Source organism: Sander lucioperca, chromosome 18 (assembly GCF_008315115.2).
Source record: "Sander lucioperca isolate FBNREF2018 chromosome 18, SLUC_FBN_1.2, whole genome shotgun sequence".
NCBI classification, from domain to species: Eukaryota; Metazoa; Chordata; class Actinopteri; order Perciformes; family Percidae; genus Sander; species Sander lucioperca.
Genome location: NC_050190.1, coordinates 30,476,335 through 30,495,542, shown reverse-complemented (window position 1 = coordinate 30,495,542; position 19,208 = coordinate 30,476,335). Strand labels below are relative to the sequence as shown.

The window sequence follows — 19,208 nt, the reverse complement described above, 5'->3', positions numbered from 1 at the left end:
CTCTTTTATATCCAAGCAAAGTTGTTATTGTAATCGAATCGGGACCTTGTGAATCGGAATTGAATCGATTCGGGAAGTCATTGGCGATACCCAGCCCTAGAAGTGCTATTAAAAAGTTCTAATGCTGCTACGAGTAGGACTATGGGTCCTATTTTAATGGTACAAGCACAATGACCAGCGTCAAGTGGAATGTCTTGAACGCACCAGCCTGTGTGTCCAATTGGGTGTGTCTGCGTGATTATCATTCAGTCACATCACTGGTCTCAAAGCTCTAAAACAGCTGAGCCAATCGTAGTGAATTGGCTCCCCGTTGAATACAGCACGCCTTTTAGATTGTAGGAAATGCAGGAAATGCAACACAGTTCAAAGCATTAAAACACAACATGTGACGTCTGTCAACGATGACAACGACTCGACAAATGGAGAGAGCTTCTCCAGGAAATCATCTTGTTGTCTGGTTGCTGCAGAGCGGCCCTATGTGAACACACATCACCACAAATCACAAATTAGAGGCAGGTGGTGTGTTTTACAGTTGAGTTTATGTCTGTGGATATATTAAAAGTCTAATCATATCATTCAACTAATGTTGCCAGTTATCTTTTGAAACAGGGATTTAATCAGACTCAATAAGGTGTGTGTGTGTGTGTGTGTGTCTGTGTGTGTGTCTGCAGCCCACTCATACAGTGATGCCAGGTCAGGTGATGAGGGTGACGACCGGGGCTCCGATTCCTTGTGGAGCCGACGCTGTGGTCCAGATAGAAGATACAGAACTTCTGAGGGAGTCTGAGGATGTAAGTACCTTGAATGCTGTCTAGTTTTATACTATATGCGTTTGTTTGCAGGTATGATGACAGTGACAGTCTGGTTTGTTTCAGGGCACAGAGGAGCTGGAGGTGAGGATCATGGTCCAGGCCCGGCCCGGACAGGACATCAGGTAAAAACAAACCACTATAAGCTAAAGGAACCAAGTGGAGGCTAATTCATATCAAAGCTGTATCAAAGCCTCTAGCTAATTATGATTGTAACGTTGCGTGTCTGCACAGGCCAATAGGCCATGACATCAGGCGAGGGGAGTGTGTGTTGGCTAAAGGAACACATATGGGCCCGTCAGAGATCGGCCTGCTGGCTACAGTGGGAGTGACTGAGGTCAGCGTGCACAAGTTCCCTGTGGTGGCTGTCATGTCCACTGGAAACGAGGTACATACACATAAACAAATGAAAATACGCACAGACTTTTCCTATGATCCTTGCATTGAGAGTTCTGGGTTTCCTACTGCATGTAGATATCAGTTGATTTCCTTTTACGTTTGTGTGTGAGTAGCTGTTGAATCCAGAGGATGACCTCCACCCAGGGAAAATACGTGACTCCAACCGCTCCACCCTGCTGTCCACCATCCAGGAACATGGATATCCCACCATCAACCTGGGCATCGTTGGAGACAAGTAGGGGCACTTGGTTTATACAAATAACTTCTAAAATAAGCTTCCTACGGAGCAGAGCAGTGAAGGTCTGCAGAGATCCGGCATCTCCGAGCCGGCTACTTCCGGTTTAGCCCCTCAGCTAAGTTGAATGGGGATTCATTTATTTAATCGTGCGGCTCTTCTAGACTTTCTAAATGTTATCGGATCGAGTCATTTCGCAGGGCTTGTGATGCTCAAAATGAATTACCCACTGATTTTACACACTCTTTCGCTATGTACGTCTATATGGAATAATCTTTTTGGGCCCCATGGCATCTACGTGACTGACACGGAAGTATTAATGTTTGGCCGCTATGTGAAATTAGCTTAAAAGCCTGACACTTTCTGGGGGTACTGATCTAAACACACTGCCCACACTGCCATGACACAGAGCTGGATTTAAATTAATTAATTAAGTATATTAAGTATCCCTTTAAGTAGTGGGCATTGCAAGAGATAGAGTAAAAAAAGAATGGTCAAAATTGATTCAGCAAAGTCCCAAGTAAAACTGGATCATTCGCTTCCCATAATGCCACTTGGTTGTGTCTTTTTTTTTTGTCACAACCTCCTTGCATGGGAAACACCCACCTCTTTTAAATTCCACATCTCCAGTTTGTAACACACGCTTTCCATTAATAATCAAACATAATCAAATCAAATCAACATAACCCTGATGACATCACTGTGACATCAACAGGGTTATTTTCTCAGACTTTCCAAATACCCCTCACAGCCACAGAAGATATTATACAGATGTTTTCGTAGGCTGAGTAGCACTCCCCATTTAGTAGTGTACTGAGTTTAATGTATCATGCGGGTTTGCAGCCCTGATGACTTGCTGTCCGCGCTCCACGAGGGAATCAGTCGTGCCGACGTCATCATCACTTCGGGCGGTGTGTCCATGGGAGAGAAGGTAACCACTCACCTGTGACCCATCTCTTCTAATTTACTAAATAATTCACTGACACGTTGAGTAGATATTCTGATCTTTAATAAGGAAGCAGCCAAATTCTCATCAACCCTTTTCACAGTATATCTGTTTGCCTGCTGTTTATCCTCCAGGTTTGTTTTTCTCCTCTAACAACATACTGTATGAAAGCACTACTGTCTCTTTTTACAGTATTATTGTTCTCCATCTGTGTGTGTTTGTGTGTCTTATCAGGACTACCTAAAGCAGGTGCTGGATATTGACCTTCATGCTCAGATCCACTTTGGACGAGTCTTTATGAAGCCAGGGTGAGATGGGGAAGGGTACCAATGGATTCCTTAGGTATTCTAGTATCATGTGATAAAGACAGAGATCGATTCTGGATTATTTTGAATCAATATCGGAGCAGCTTTTTTTTTTTTTAAGTATTGCTGCTGCTACTACTATTGCTGATGCTACCACTGCCTTTGATACTGTTCTGACACCTGGAGGAAAAGTAATCACCTGTGGTTTTCTGTTCCGCAGTCTTCCTACTACATTTGCCACAGTTGACATTGATGGAATACGGAAACTCATCTTTGCTCTGCCAGGTAATATATTTATGTCCGAAGTAACTGGGTGTCTGTAAGTGTGTCCCCTCCTTGCTCAAAACCCCCTGGACCATCTCTGATACCCCTTTTCTTTGCCCTAATAATCTATTTTGTGTTATTTTGGCTCAACGCCCACTAAGGGCGCTTTCTCAAGTATAGTTCCGTAGACCCGGTGCGATTCGGGGGTGAAGTTGCAACATAGTTCCTTTTTTGTATTTGGTTTGGTTTGCGTTCGGACTGCACTTTGTCACAGCTAATATTGTAAACAAATGTCATCTGCTCAAAACGGGTGCTTATTTATTGGACAGAATATCTGAGTTCCCTGGTCTCAGAAACACCAAATTTATAACGTATAGGGTTTTCTGGTTTTGCTTTAGTGTTTTCAATATTTTAAAATAAGGCAAACAATATGAAGGAGAGGGCGGCCCTGATGAGAGAGAGATGATGATGCGTTGTCACACAGACGACCGGCGATGTGGTCATTTGAAAGTTATCATCCCTTAAATCATATATAAGTCTGTAAATTGAGTGCAAGGTTGAAATCGTAGGCTAGTAAATGCACTGTTTTTTTGGTTCACTTCCTATATTTGGTTATTTGGTTCAGGTAGCAGGCCCGCCCATGATGGTGACAGATGCAGGTTCGATTTTTTTATGGCCAGAGTGACACTATCGCAAAGGCATTTTCGCAAATATTGACACGGATGTGACTCAATCAAGTCAGCAGAGTAATAAATCTCCAGGGTGTGTATTCTGACAATCTGACTTGCTTGAGCCAGTCTGTAAATGGGTGCCTAAACTTACCCATTGGTTTATAATGGTTCGCTCCTACCTCAGCATACTGTCGCCAGTTAGGGCAACATTGGCCATTCCTCTTGTTTCCCTCCAGCTCTGGACCCACATGTAGCACCAGCCCCTGTCTTGTGTGTCTGTACTCTAGCTGTCCTCATCCTTGGTTTGTATGGTTTGCTTATGGAACCGTTAGAATTGCTGTATTGCTGATATACTGGGGTAAAGGTAAAATCAGGTATTGGTCTGTCAGTAACTTTCACATCCAACAAGAAGAAGGTTGCTCTTATTTTATTCAAGCAGTCTAAGGCCTGGACTATGTGTAAAACCTGCCTCACTCTGCCTTTTAAGACAGTTCTTCCCATTTTTGCCCTGGACCCTGTATCTCTTGATCAATTACCAGCAAACAAATAAATTCAGACCTAATCGTGTCAGTTGGTTTATTTTTGATAGCATACGGCTCAAAAAACCTGTAATGTACATCTTTTTCAACATATTATGACAATGTCAGTCTAGCTCTCCATTGTGTAGTGGCATTTGATATCCATAGAACACACTGCATGTGCTACAGTATGCACACAGAAGAAGTCACACGGTAGCCTGGATGCGCCTCTCCATGGCTCAGATGTGATCAAATGGCTGCATATCTGGAATGTTGATGCACCTTGACCCTGGAATATATCACAGTGGTGTAACCTGACTCAAGATGCTACTTTTATGTGGGCTTGCATAGTAAACATTTGGTTTTGACGACACGTCACCAATGGCTGTTGCTTATTACTCTCCGATGGAGCTACATGCAGCGTTTTGAGTGAAACTCACCGAAACTCTCCAGCAGGGCTTTTTTCAATGACCGATGCCGATATTTAAAGAGCAGGGCAGCCGATGTATATTGCTGATATCATGTTGTTGTTGTTGTTGTTGTTGTTGTTGTTTTTATGCATCTGATAGAATATAACAGTAACAAGTAATAACAAATGAGAAACACAATTGCTGAACTTAAATGAACATTTATAGTCTGCGTTGTCTCTGTTTAGTATGTGTTCAGTTGCAGGCTTTAACTTGCAGCATAGTTTTGAAAATGCAAAGGAAAAACGTTTTCAAAATATAATAGTTTTTTGAGCTCTGTAAGCTAGTTGAGCTGGTTGAAGGCTTGCTGCCGTTAGCTGACGTATGCCCTTATATTGGAGAAGTTGACAAGGGGGAGCGCTAACTTCGTCCTACAGCAGCCACATTGACAAGGCTGCCTGCAGATGTGTCTGCAGACATTTTTTGTAAATCGGCCTTGTGAACGCAGGCCTCAGCCGATTATCTAAAAATGGCATTAATCGTCCGAGTGATTAAACGCTCTATCGCTAAACTCTGGGTTTTGTGGGTAGCATGCTATGGACCTTTTCACGGGAGACATTTTGACTTGTCATAGTAGGAAAAGCACAGCTGAAATTGATCACCTTAACGATGGCTCAATTCCATCAAGTGTCCCAGTAAGCTATTTCAGTGAGTCAGCAGTCACAATACCAGGGCCTCTCCTAAGTGGAATGCAGCCATCATTAATAGTTTTGAATACACCTGTGCTTTTCCTACTACAGCACACATGTCAACATGTCTGCTGTGAAAAAGGTCTATTGCTAGCAAGCACTTCTTTACAAATCACACAGTAAAGCTGTGGCGAGTCAGTCCAGGTAAACCTGAGCTTCAGGTAAAGTTCATTATATTTCATTCATATTTCCATACATTTTAGTTAAGGTCCCGTAGTTTTATGCTGCAATTCCTTTGGTATCAAAAATCTCTTTATTGTGTTACACCAAATAACTTTAACTGCTGCAGCTTCAACTGTTGACCATGTTGGTTAGCAGAGCAAATCGGTGGGCCAAACTACAAGAACTACATTTCTGTTGTTTTCAGAACACCTGCATGCAGCTGTCCCTTTCTCCAAACACAGTCTCTACCTCTGCCCCTCAAACTGTAAAAACCTCTGCTCTATAGTGAAGCAACTAACTGATACAGTGGGAAACATTAACAAGATTACAAGGGTTACAAATGGGCAGAACTGTCCTTTTGAAGAGCTGCCAACAACAAGATTTTGAAGATCTGCATCAAGTTTTGGCTTAAAAAGCTACTATAGAACCCCCAGTCTCTCTTTGACTAAGGCACAGCAGTCCTTTACTGCTGTGTTGCAGTTCCACTGTTGTTTTCAGTGCTAGATGTCAGTATGTCACCATGGCAATGTAAAGGAATCCTACAGTATAGTGTGTCCTTTGGCCTTGATCTGGGGCTTTGTGATTTGGAGTGTGTTGGTCTTTGCTCCAGTCCAGCACTGTGTATGTATTGCTATCGTTATTAAAGGAAACTTCAACTTCAGAGAGACTGGGCCCTCCCTGCTGGAGGTCGTAGCCCCGAGTGAGACCGAGGCCAGGCAACCACTAAGCCCTGCACCTAGAGGAAGTAGGTCCTAAAAAATAAACCCACAATAAGGCCAATTTATGCTCCTGCGTTAAATCGACACGGTGGGTACGTAAGTAGGTACGTGGAGATACGGACCCCACACCTTAGCCTGACGTACACCTCTCGAAAAATGTAACTACACATCGCGGCATTTAGCGTCGCATTTCATCCTACTCATTTCCTGGTTCTCCTTCTCCATAAACAACATGAAATCAAGGAAAGGGTTAACTTTTCCTGCTACAGACTTCCCACCGTGGTCAGAAAACACAGGGGAGACACTTTGTTTCTCTCACTATGCCTCTAGAGTCGCTACTCGCTCCGGAGCTAATCCCCGTCACGCTCTCACTCGCTCTACCACCTCCTCCCCCCCCACGCACACACCCATGCCGGCCCTGCTATTCGCTTAAAAAGATTATCTAAAACGACGCAGACACCAACGCACAAGTATAAACCTCAGACGTAGGCTACGGCGAAAGCTCTGCGTGAAGCCCCCGCAGAAGCATAAATCCGCCTTCACCCACAAATGACCTCTGACTGCACAGATCCCCTTCCATCCTGCTTGGAAGACCTTTTCAACTTTGACGTTGTTGCCACTGACCTTTCAAGGCGCAACCAAAGCCAGAAGCAATGATGAGGTATGCCCACGCTGCCCTGCGCTTTGCCTCTCTGCCTGCAATATGCTCTGCACTCACCACCTCACGGCTGATCATGTGAAGGTGGCTGAATGTGGTTGTGTTGGGCGTGTACTCCGGTCTTCTCTGTTGGTTATGACTATAACAGCAAAACACATTTATAGATAGCACAGTCATGGGTGTAGGTTTCATTTCAACATTGCTGGGGACATGTATTAAGCTGGGGGGTCTGGTGTCCTCCCCCAGAATTTTAAATGTCAAACACTTACCTGCATTCTGGTGAATTTTTCTGCACCAACATATGGTGGAAATGTCTGTATTTATATAAAGGAAAACACAGGTGAAAAATAAAATATAAAAACATAATGGGATATAAAGTGCTCAATGGTGTTTTAAGCCCCCAACGTCGACTTCAAGGCACCTAACCTTAACCCTAACCATCGCCTAATCCTAGTGCCTTCCAGGCAGGGCTGCCTGGAAGACGACGTTGGGGGCTGAAAACACCAAACACCATATAAAGCAGTAAAGCCGTCTACACATGATAAGTGCTCTCTGCGCACCGCTAGGTAGGGCGCAGAGCAAAGCACAGCGCAGGTATTCATCATCGAGGGTGTGCAAGGAAGCTATTTATCGTTGCTAGGTAACGACAGCTGTTATCTCATTGGTTGTGCTTTCGAAAGGTCAGCGGCAACTAGGTCAAAATTGAAATAATTTGAACTTTGGGCGAAGCGCAAAGCGGCAAATCTGAGCGCTGCGCGATGCCAGGGGCAGGGCAGCGCTCTCCTCGTAGGAAATCAATGGAACGGCCTCCACAAAGCGGTTTTGCCGCCTATCATGTGTAGGCGGCTTAAGGCTCTCAGGCATTCTGTATTGCTCTCAGGCATTCTGTATTGCTTTCAAACATTCTGTATTGCTTTCAAATGTTTATTCTCATGTAGATCAACTTTTTAATGTTATCTTAATTATCTTAAATAATCACACATGTAGGCATGATTTACTCTTCTGTCCTCTTTGGCGTCTTTTGTTTGGGGAAGTAACCTCTTTAAATGTGCACGTTTCACCTGTTCACGTCAATGATGAATTCATTTATAAAGCCCTGGACTTTAATAGCTCATGTGCTTCTGCTCATGTTCAAAACTTTTTGCCCGTTCCCCATATAACTTATCCCGTCTGTGTTCTCTGAGATTTGGAGAGTAAATAGTTGTTATATTTTGAAAAACAATGTTATTTGTTGTTAATAGTACAAGGATAAAGTCGTAAATTAATGAGAATAAAGTAACAATTTCAAGAAGAAATCGACCTGCCCTGTAGTCTGATGTGCATTACGTTGTTGCTCGGCTGATATTCAGACCGCCTGACAGACGCAGAGCCATGTTTGGGACTCTGGTCTCTGGATGAGACAAAATTTAGAGAAGTGGTTGTGTGCTCTTTATTGGAGGTGGAAACCGAAACTAATTGAAAACAGTTCTGATCAGGCATAAATCTCACCATTGTGTGGCTTATTGTCCACACAAATGTTAACTTCACCACCTCCGATAAAGTGCAGTTCACAGCCTCTTCCCCAGGCTTTTCAGTGGGAAGCATCCTGGAGTAGGGAGGCAGTCCCAAACACAAAGGTGTCTATAAGGGAGGGGGACGCAGAGACAGCGACACAGAGCTGCCGGGCAGAGGAAAGACGCTACAAAGCAATCCAAACCTTTTACACTTCTAAATAACTGGGGCACACTAAGCAGCTCTCGCCTCCTCCATGTCTGGCAGTACGTACGATATTTGCACGTAATGTGAACCTTCAGATTGCCCCCTCCCTTTCGGCCAATCAAATGCTAGCATGCTAGGTCATCTTGGAGAAGTAGCCTCTGGGAGGGCACATCAGAATGATCTAATATGACTTCACTCCAAAGATGATGCGAATGAGCTCGCTCAAATATTGGTAGGGACAATTCTCTCCTCCTAAAATATGGAAAGGGACAAGTCCCTACCGTCCATTTGCAAACCTACACCCTTGAGTACAATACATGTACAGGGATGTGTCTGGGTTACACTAGTGTGAAGAGATATCGGCAGCTAACACACACACAGACATGTACAGGAATAACATGTTTAATGCAAATGGGGACAGTGCAAGACAGACTAGATATTAGTGTGCACATACAGGAGACACTGCGCTGTGTATGCACTAATATCAATGATCTACTGATGCTGAACCTTGTAGATAGTTGTTTGCGGGTTAACCTTAGTAACCCTGTTTTTGTTTTGTTTTCCAGGTAACCCAGTGTCTGCAGTGGTGACATGTAACCTGTTTGTGATTCCTGCTCTGAGGAAGATGCAAGGCATTCTGGACCCTAGACCTACAATTATTAAAGCTAGGGTAACACACACACACACACACACACACACACACACACACACTAGGGCGGGCATTAATGACTAGTGTAGCTTAGTAGTCGTCAACTTCTCCCCAAAAGTCTACGAATAGTCGCATAATCACAGGATATATGCAATCTCACGAATAAACATGAATGTCCACGGTTATTTGTTTATTGAAAAGCATCAATATTGGCTGACAGACAGCGGAATGAGCTGTCCTAAGGACACAGATTATTAACACAGCTTCCACAGATGGCAGGTGTAAACAGAAAGTAGGCTATAAACAGTGCAAACTGAAATTTGAAACAGCTTACTCACCACAATAAAACGCCATAATGAAAGTGAAAAAATAGAAAATATTCAACATCTCTCCAATATCCAACGTTACTCGCTGTCGCTACAGTCCTCCATTTATTATCCTCATTTTGCACTCCTGGTTAGCATTCAAGAAAAAGTCGGCTCCACGTCCGCTGCTTTACCGCCTTGCGCTGCAGTGTCTTAGGTCACACAGACAACTATGACTTGTTTACCCACACCACCCGCTGCTGCATATCTCACACCACAGATGAAAGAATATTCGGCAATAATGTGCCGCATGGATGAGTAGTTTTGATGGTTGAATATTCAAATAGTCGACTATTTTGTGAAACCCCTAATGCATGATTTATGCTTCTGCATAAAAGCTATGCCATAGCTACGTAACAAGCACTACCACCCTGCGGCGTAGCCTGACGTGCACCTCTCAAAAAATGTAACTACACGCCGCTGCGACGCACGTCGCTCAGCCGTGGCTTAGTAGCATTGCATTTCCCCCGGCTCATTTCCTGGTTCTCCTTCTCCATAAACAACATGTAATCAAGGAGAGGGTTAACTTTTCCTGCTACAGATTCCCTACCGTGGTCAAAAAGCACAGGGAAGACACTTAGTTTCTCCCACTATGACTCTAGAGTTGCTACTTGCTCCGTCTACCACACACTCCCCACATCCTTAACACACACACACACACACACACACACACACACACACACACACACACACACACACACACACACACACACGTCGGCCCTGCTATACACTTCAGGCCACTTACGTAGGCTACGGCGGAAGCTCTGCCCACAGTTTGAAAAAAAAAGTATCTCAGAACACATTAGCCAACCAGAGCCCTTGACAATAACCTACAAAGAGATATTACAATATGAATTTACATATTTTAGTAGTCATAGTATCAACATTTTGTAATATGTAATAAATGTTAAAGCAGTATTTAGACCTTTTGGGAGATGCGCTTATTTGCTTTCTTGTTGAGAGTTACATCAGATGATCAATACTTCTCTAATGTTTGTACTGTAAATATGGGTTAGCAGTGGGTTAGCTTAGCTTATAATTGAGACTGGAAACCGCTACAGCCATCCCAACAGCTAGCCTGGCTCTGTCCAAAAGGTAACAACATCCTCCTACCAGCACCTCTAAAGCTCATTGATTAACACGTTTATATGTCTAATTTGTTGAAACTGCTTCATATTTAGTGTACAGACACGAGAATGGTATTGATCTTCTCAGCTAACTCTCGGTGAGAAAGAATGATTGTATGTCCTAGTGTGAAGCAATATACCTAGACAACAATGTTTTTAATCAATTAAGCCCTTACATTTGTGGTTTTTGGACAATATAAAACCTATATTTATTATGTTGGTAACATTTTGTGTGTGTTTTTCAGCTTTCCTGTGACGTGAAGCTGGATCCCAGGCCAGAGTACCACCGCTGTATTCTCACCTGGCATCACCAGGAGCCACTGCCCTGGGCACAGAGCACAGGTAAGCACAGCACACACACACACACACACACACACACACACACACACACACACACACACACACACACACACACAGGTTTGTGGCACTATCTTTGTGGGGACCCGTCATTGACATAATGCATTCCCTAGCCCCTTACCCTAACCTTAACCATCACAACTAAATGCCTAACCTTAACCCTTACCCTCACCCTAACCATAACCTAATTCTAACCCTAATCCTAAAACCAAGTCTTAACCCTCAAACAGCCCTTTAAACTTGTGGGGTCCAGCATTTTGGGCCCACAAAGCTGTCGGGACCCCACAAGTATACTGGACTCCCGGTTTTTTGACCCCACGAATATAGTTAAACAAGCCCCCACACACACACACACACACACACACACACACACACACACAAACACACACACAGAAAATTCCACTGATGGGGGAAGGGGGAAGGGTGTGTTTCCCGTATGTCTGACTGAGCGATCAAAACATTAAACAAATAATTGTGTCATGAAATGCATACTGCAGAGATAAGCGCAATGTATAAATACTCAAACAGCCACCTTTAAAATAGGTGGTGTTTTGAAAAAGGTCTCTGTTTTGACAGGACCTTAATTATTGGTGGACCAACCAAACTGTTAGTTGTTGCTATGATTAGTAGGAGGGGAAATTAAACGTGCACTATTGCATTGTTATGCACTACATAAAACAAAAAATAATATATTGACTAAAATACCAGTAGGACAATAATACTTTACATGAGTACCATAATCCAGAAAAACTAAGTGTGGAAAAAAGCATGAATATGTTGTTGAATCTGTTAAATTAAATTGGTAGAAATGTACATTACGATGAACTTGAATTTTATTTTTACTTCATATTATATGAAAGGCACTTCAGTGTGGAGATTATCCAAACAATCTTTTCCCCCTGCCACTATCAGAGGCCCAGCTTTTAATTGACTACCGGTTTTTATTTGAGGAATTACAGTATGTGGATTATCAAAATAGTTGACGATTAATTTAATAGTTGACAACTAATCGATTTTTGCAGCTCTACATAAACACTGTCTGTCTCTCTGTCGCTTTCGCTCTCTCTCTCTTTATCTCTTTCTCTCTCTCTCCCTCTCGCTTTCTCTCTCTTTCTCTCTCTCTCTCTCTTTCTCTCTCTTTCTCTCGCTCTCTCTCTCACTCTCTCTCTTTCTCTCTCTCTCTCTCTCTCTCTCTCTCTCTCTTTCTCTCGCTCTCTCCCTCTCGCTCTCTCTTTCTCTCTCTCTCTCTTTCTCTCATTTTCTCTCTCTCTCTCTCTCTCTCTCTCTCTCTCTCTCTCTCTCCCTCCCTCCAGGCAACCAGGTATCCAGCAGGCTAATGTCAATGCGTAGCGCTAACGGTCTGCTGATGTTACCTCCCAAAACAGAGCAGTACGTGGAACTGCATAAGGGAGAGGTTGTGGACGTCATGGTCATCGGACGGCTATGATGCAGGCACGTTATATTCTCATCATTTCATTTGAGTCACCTGTAAGAGAGGGGGGGGGGGGACACATCCAACCATAACACCAAAATACTTTCTCCCCAGACTTCAATGTCACTCGCTACCGATTACCGTGGCAGTGCCAGGACTTCCTGTCTGGACAGGAAACGGGCGGGGGCAGGAAGCGATGCATGTCCACCTGGTCGCCATTAGCTGTGATGTCATATGCAACAGCCAATCGGAGCCAGCGGAGGCTGAAACCTCATTGGTCTGCTCTGAGGAGATCACTGTATTTCAATGGAGAAAAAATGTGAAAAAAAATATCAAATATGAGATTTATTCTGTAATAATATTATTATTATCCTGATGATAATGATTATTAATATTCTATTTATTATTATTATTACCATGGTTCTGATTGAATATTCTCATCTTAGTAGTACTCATGCCCTCTTCTCTCCTGTTCATTTGCTTTGTGCGTTTGAGATTCTTCCCTGGTAGATATAGAGACCTTCCTCCAATCCTCCTGACCTTTTTATTTTCCGTTTTTCTCCCTCTTCTTTCTCTCTTCTTCTTTTCTGCTCTAGCATCCTCTACCCAGATATAGAAACTCCTTGATAACCCTTCCCTGCAGTATCACTACATCTCCCCCTTGAACACACTGACCTTAACATCAGTATTGACAGAAATATGAACTATATGCTTATAAAGACATCTTTTGATTAAAGCTGCTGATATAGTTTGTGCCAGTACAGTATATATATATATATATATATATATATATATATATATATATAAATAATATAACTTTTTTTTTTTTTTTTTGCCAAAAAAAGAGGAAAACATACAAGGATACTTGTTCAATTTTGTTTTCCAGCTATAAATTTTTAATCTATACTGATAACACTAAAACTCATCACGACTCAATAAAAGCCATGCAACTCTTTGAGGTGGTTCAGTGGTTAGGCTTCAAGGCAGGGTGAGGCAGGACTCATCACACCACACTGGAATGATTTCTGTGGTCTGACTTCAGATATAAACACAATTGTCATCATAAAATACATAATGTCTTCTATGATCTGATTCTTGTATCACAGGTGGGCCACGGAGACAGTATCAGTATGACCTTATTAACCCTGCACTCAGTTTATAGTTTACATCGTGAAACTACAGCGCGAAATTTGAAACCGATAAATGTATTTTCATTTTTACAACTAGTAGAGGATATCGTGGTGACATTGTTTTTCTTATTATCAAGAAATCCCATAAAATGGCCGATACCAACAACACACTAACACTAATTGTCATTTTTATGCTTAGATATTTTGAACAAATTAAACAAACTATATTTAGACAAAAATGTCTACATTTAGGCAAGCTTCGTCTTTATGCAGGCTTTAGCTTCATATTTAGTATACAAACATGAGTGTTAGAGATATTCACTTCATATTAATAAGTCCTTTCTTTGGTAAGCGTATTTACCAAAACGTCAAACAATTCCTTTAAAGCAGGTCAGATTAGCTCCAATTTATCAAAGACAAATCTCAGTAATTTCCTAATGCAGCTGGAAACTGTAGTTTTTTTTTTTTTTTAGTAAACGTTGCATTGCATTTGTTGGGGACTATTTTAAGCCACGGATTATTATACATATGCTGCTCCTCTGTATTCGGAGCAGTCCCACATACACCGTGTATGTGGGATTGAGACAAAAAAAACTAAAGTGTGTGTGTGTGTTCATGGTAATGAAGGAACATGTTATACAATGCAACAGTGTGGATCATTTGTTTTTAATAGTTTTTGGACAAAATTGTAGCTCTATGGCACAGAGGAATAAGTCGTACTTTATTAGGCTTTGATACACACACGATACGTAGGATGAATTCCTTGTTGGTTTCGGTCTTTTCATGTGATTTGTTGACAGAAAAATGCAGAATATGATCAGATCCTTTAAAGGACCAGTGTGTAGGATTTAGGGGGATCTATTAGCTAAAATGGAATATAATATTCATAATTATGTTTTTCATTAGTTTATAATCACCCGAAACTACCAGTCGTTGTGTTTTCGTTAGCTAAAGAATGAGCCCTTCGTATCTACATAGTTCCTCTTCGACAGAGCCCGCCAAGTTGCACCGCCATGTTTCTACAGTAGCTCAGAACGGACAAACCAAACGCTGGCTCTCAAGAGGGCCTTTTGGGTTTTTACGTTACCCAACAGCCACCGTAGCTTCTACCACCCACTTGGAATGGGGAGGGGTGAGGGGGTATTCAGTGGTTGCTATCTGCATCCTCACTGCTAGACACTAAATCATACACACTGCTCCTTTAAGTAGCCAAAGATGAATTACTATACCTAGTTGACGACTTGTCTCAAAGGCTGGCGGCCAATCAGCCGCCTCCCATCTTTTTTTCCCGAAACCACACGAACATGAACGAGAGCCGCTTGAATGAGTTGTGACATACTGTTTTCCCAACTCAGAGAAAACTCCCAACCCGACATCACTTGAAAGCAGGGTGTCGCGTTCAGGTGCTCGTAAACTACACAGCTGGTGTATTTCTACCATGACAGTGTTAAGGTGCTTGTTAAAAGTCAAAAGAATCAACGCAGTTCCAGGCTGTAAAAAAAAAAAAAAAAAAAAGACGTCATTTGACTGCTTTTCTCTCAATGTACTGTACATAGTCTGAGCATCGCTGAGAAATAAAGGAAACCTTTGATATTTAGCCCACTATAAAACCGTAGTTCACTATTAGCATCAACAAAGTAGTAGGTCGGTTGGCTGCTGAATTCTGCTGATTGAACACTCAACTTAAATTGTTTACCAATTAACAAGGACCGTTTAAATGCATAATATGCAATCTGTGAGTCCCAAGCATTCACCAATGCACCATACCTTAACTCCTCTAGTTCCTCTGATTCTCCCTATCGGTGTGATCAGTACCAAACAAACCCACATGGCCGAAGGTCTAATGCTGCATTAGGGTCAGATTGTGATAATGGTACAAAATTCTGGTACTTATTTGAATTTTACGGTACTTTAAAGACACCAAGGGGACATATAATTGATGTTTTTAATAGACTTCGGTTGCTGCTGCTGATCTTTACGCTTCAGTAACCCCCAGAGATATGAAGTGTTAACTTCCAGATCAGGAGCTCATGTCTACTATCTTTCGTCCATGACTGTAATGCAGCGCCAGTCACAACTTCTGAGCTTTGATCCTTCTCCTGATAGGCTGATGCAGTCTTCCTCCACCCTACTCCTTTTCATTCCTTTTTCCCCCCTCCCCTCCTTCTCCACACTTGCATGCCCATAAAAGGGGGGCGGGGGCGTGTCTTTCTCGTTGGGCAGGTTTCATTCAAGGCGTAAAACAAGGGTGCAGCACCTGGGCGGGGCTTCTGATCTGACTAAACATTTCTGGCAGTTCTTGATGCTATTATTGGTGTGTAAGAAGAGTTTTCAAAGTCCAGGCCCTGGTACCAACACTGTCTTCTCATTTATTTCCTCTAGTTCAGATGCCAGAAACTTCCCAGTTACCTCAAATGCACCATATATCTATCAGTGGCACGTAATAATTACGAATCCCACTGCTTTTCTTGCCAAGACACGCCCTGCAAGCGCTAGCATTGGACAGGCGTCCGTGACCGAGTGTTCGGGTCCTATCCCCTGATCAATGGGCTATCCTAACACTTAACCATTTGAGGTCAGTACCTAACCTCAACCATCTGCCCACCACTCGGCTGCTACGCAGTGTGTGTCTTGCCAAGAAAAGTAGCGGGATTAAAGGACAAATCCGGCACAAAATGAACCTAGGGGTTAATAACACGTGTACCCGTTAATAACAGTACCGTTAATGTATACAGGCGGGCGCCATCTTGGGAAAACGGTCACGACCAGTCGAACGACGAACGCCGTGCTTGAGCTATGTTACTGGTTGCACGGCGTTCGTTGTTCGACTGGTCGTGACAACAGTACTGTCTTTCTAAACTACCTTTTTAATAAACTGTCTGTACACTTACAAAGTTCTCAATGCTTCGGTTAACATGTAGGGACCCTCATTATGCTACCGTGGAAGTGTGGTGATATTTTGAGCCTTGTTAGTGGTAGAAATAGTGATTTCTTTTTACTTTACCCGTGCCCCAACGACTAGCGTTATAAGCTAATTAGCGGTTTGCGCTAAAACTGGTCACATTCGATTAGCATGAAAACATGTCCCAGAGAACGGTCGACACGGTACACATGTGTTATTAACCCCTAGGTTCATTTTGCGCCGGATTTGTCCTTTAATAATAACTCGTCAGAGGCTCATGTTGGGTTCATGTCATGTAAGACAAAGTGGAAGAACAGGGTGACTTTTTTTTGCAACAGTTTAAAGGAGGTCGTTCATTGAGTAGAAGGACCACGTCCAAATGGAATTAAAAAAAAAAAAAAAAAAAAAAGTGTTCAATTATAGCACTTTCCACATTTATGTTTTCGGCAGCTCATGTTTACGATAAACCCATTATGACATGAACGCAGCATCGGAGCGCGTCCAGGCACCTGCCCAAGGAGGACCAATCAAACCCAGATAGATTTATTTGAGTAAGAAGAAGCAGGTTATTGTTAAACTGCCTTTGTACTGAGTGATTCGTAACACTGGACTGAACTCAGTGTCACACTGCACACACTAAACTATGACCAGCACTTGTAATGAAGCAATGACACAGCATTCTACTACTAATGTATAAATATAATGAAAAGGATGTTTTTTTTTTCTGTAATGATATTATTGAAACTGAAGATGAATTAATAAAAATAATCCTGATTATTCTGTAAATTTCTGTTTGGGCAAGTTGTTTTTGTTCTAATATTCTGTGATATATGACAAAAGAAAATGTAATATTGAAGTCATTTTACTAGTTTAAATCATGAGAGGGAAAGCTGATACAAGGTGTGCCAAGCCAGGAACATCACAATCAGGCAGTTATTTCAGATCTTTAGGCATTTTGTATTCAATAGCCGCTTTCCAACCGGAGGGATTTTTGCAGTTCCTAGAACATAATGTTCCTAGAACCCTTTTTTTCTCCTGTTGCGCCTGGACCAATTTGGGGATTATTAAGTTCCTCTGACCACAGTTCCTGTAACTCTTTCATCTCTTACTTCAGGGCAGGGTCTTTTCTCTTTTCCATTTCCCCTATAGTGGTGGTTAGATGGCTGTGATTTATAACCAAGGGGGTAAGCCTCTCCCCGGAACACGTAGCTCCTATGGCGCCATTTTGATGCTAACAAGCCATCACCTTCCATTAGCATTCCATTGACTGCCATTCATTTTGGTGCACACTTTAGCAGTGAATAACTACATCTGAAGCGTTTAAAGACTCCATTTGTCCATTGTTTATTTCTAAAGAAACCAATGTATAAAAGGCTCCATTACCTTGTACCTCACGTTATGGCTCCGTAGCAGACGTTTTTGTAAAAATAGGCTAACGATTGTGTCATAACCATGCAACTTATGCCGCGTTCTATTTACCTCGCAACTCGTTTTTTACGAGGTCAAAGTCGTAAACACGCCCCCTGACCTCGTATTTACGAGCTCGGAACTCGTACAACCTCGCAGTAGCCCGAGTTCAAAATCCAACATGGCTGCCCCCTGTATCAACAGTTGTGAAAGCTGCAGTAACATAAAGTTATAAGCACTTATGTCTTATTTGTGTCTCACTAAATCAGTCGTTCACACATGCATGTCCAACTTCTATCTGTGGACATGTTGTTGCGCTGTTTGCATGCACAAAAAACGGCGTAATGCGTTGTTATCAACTGGTATTGCTAACAATAGCTAACCGGGCTAGACTGTGGACTGTTCCTATAACTACGTTCCTGTAACTACTTGGTCGGAAAGAGGTTATAATACTACAGAGAACTAAGATACAACTTCCCTAAGCGAGAAAGGTATTTTTTTTAAAAAATGAGTAAAAAGAATATATTTTATTTTAATTAAAATAATAATAATAATAATAATTTTATTATATTTTTTTTCTGTTTCATAATTGTGCATCAATTTTATTTTACTTTTTTTTTTTTTTTTAGATCCATTTTTTATTATTTTTTATATTTTTGAACATACAGAACAGACAAACACAATTGAACAAGATCAAAAACCCTCTCCCACCCCCCACCCTCTGTGGTCTCGAGGAAAACAAAAACAAGAAATAAGCAAAAAACAGAAACAGAAATCACACCTTGCCTAGTCACTCTTCTCTAATTCTTGTGATGCTGAGGTCATTAAGTCTATTTATATATTCTATATTTGTGCTGCTGTGTTTTTCCATAGGCTGATAGTTGATGATTTGGCTTTGTTAATTAGCTGTAAAGAGCTCCAGCATAACTATGTCTAATAGTTATAACTATTATAACTAATACGCCAACCACTGTTTTACTGTATACAAAGCGAGTAGGGGGGGAGCCAGCGTTGCAGTTGAGCCGGCTAGCCAAATTTTCCTCTGTCTCCCAAGCAGGTGTAATTTAGAGTTGTCATTAAGTAACAAGACAATCGGGTCAGTAGGAATTCGACGTCCTATCACATCAGATAGTATTGATGTTTTTTTTTTACATATTTTTTCTAAAGTTTATTTTTCACCTTGATATGAAAATACTTCTTTTTGATTTTAAACACTCCAAGTAAATGTTTCACCAAAATAATTTTGAAATCAAAGAACATGCCAAATCCCATTTTTGTACTTGCAGGGAATGCAGATGT

General features: G+C 42.0%; 1 protein-coding gene and 2 long non-coding RNA genes across 5 annotated transcripts in view; 1 reads left to right on the top strand and 2 right to left on the bottom strand.

Annotated features, from left to right (window-relative positions):
- Positions 1-13,265, top strand: part of gphna (gephyrin a) — a 31,699-nt gene extending 18,434 nt beyond the window's left edge. For 2 of the 3 annotated variants that reach the window (XM_031321291.2, XM_031321290.2), the window contains 11 exons: positions 672-791; positions 876-934; positions 1,044-1,197; positions 1,322-1,443; positions 2,287-2,374; positions 2,624-2,697; positions 2,915-2,979; positions 9,107-9,210; positions 10,927-11,023; positions 12,352-12,490; positions 12,585-13,265. In XM_031321291.2, coding sequence (XP_031177151.1) covers positions 672-791; positions 876-934; positions 1,044-1,197; positions 1,322-1,443; positions 2,287-2,374; positions 2,624-2,697; positions 2,915-2,979; positions 9,107-9,210; positions 10,927-11,023; positions 12,352-12,485 — 1,017 coding nt within the window. In that variant the 3' untranslated portion in view covers positions 12,486-12,490; positions 12,585-13,265. Of the gene's footprint in view, positions 1-671; positions 792-875; positions 935-1,043; positions 1,198-1,321; positions 1,444-2,286; positions 2,375-2,623; positions 2,698-2,914; positions 2,980-6,111; positions 6,331-9,106; positions 9,211-10,926; positions 11,024-12,351; positions 12,491-12,584 lie in introns of those variants that run through there. The other variant, XM_035994819.1, reaches the window with a different exon arrangement.
- The window catches only part of LOC118493757, a 103,832-nt gene that overhangs the window by 47,620 nt on the left and 37,004 nt on the right, over positions 1-19,208 (bottom strand). The window lies entirely within an intron of this gene.
- Positions 19-5,966, bottom strand: LOC118493756. The gene is made up of 3 exons (XR_004895749.1): positions 5,952-5,966; positions 3,051-3,053; positions 19-96 (listed from the first exon to the last, which is right to left on the bottom strand). It is a non-coding gene; the product is annotated as an uncharacterized LOC118493756 (long non-coding RNA).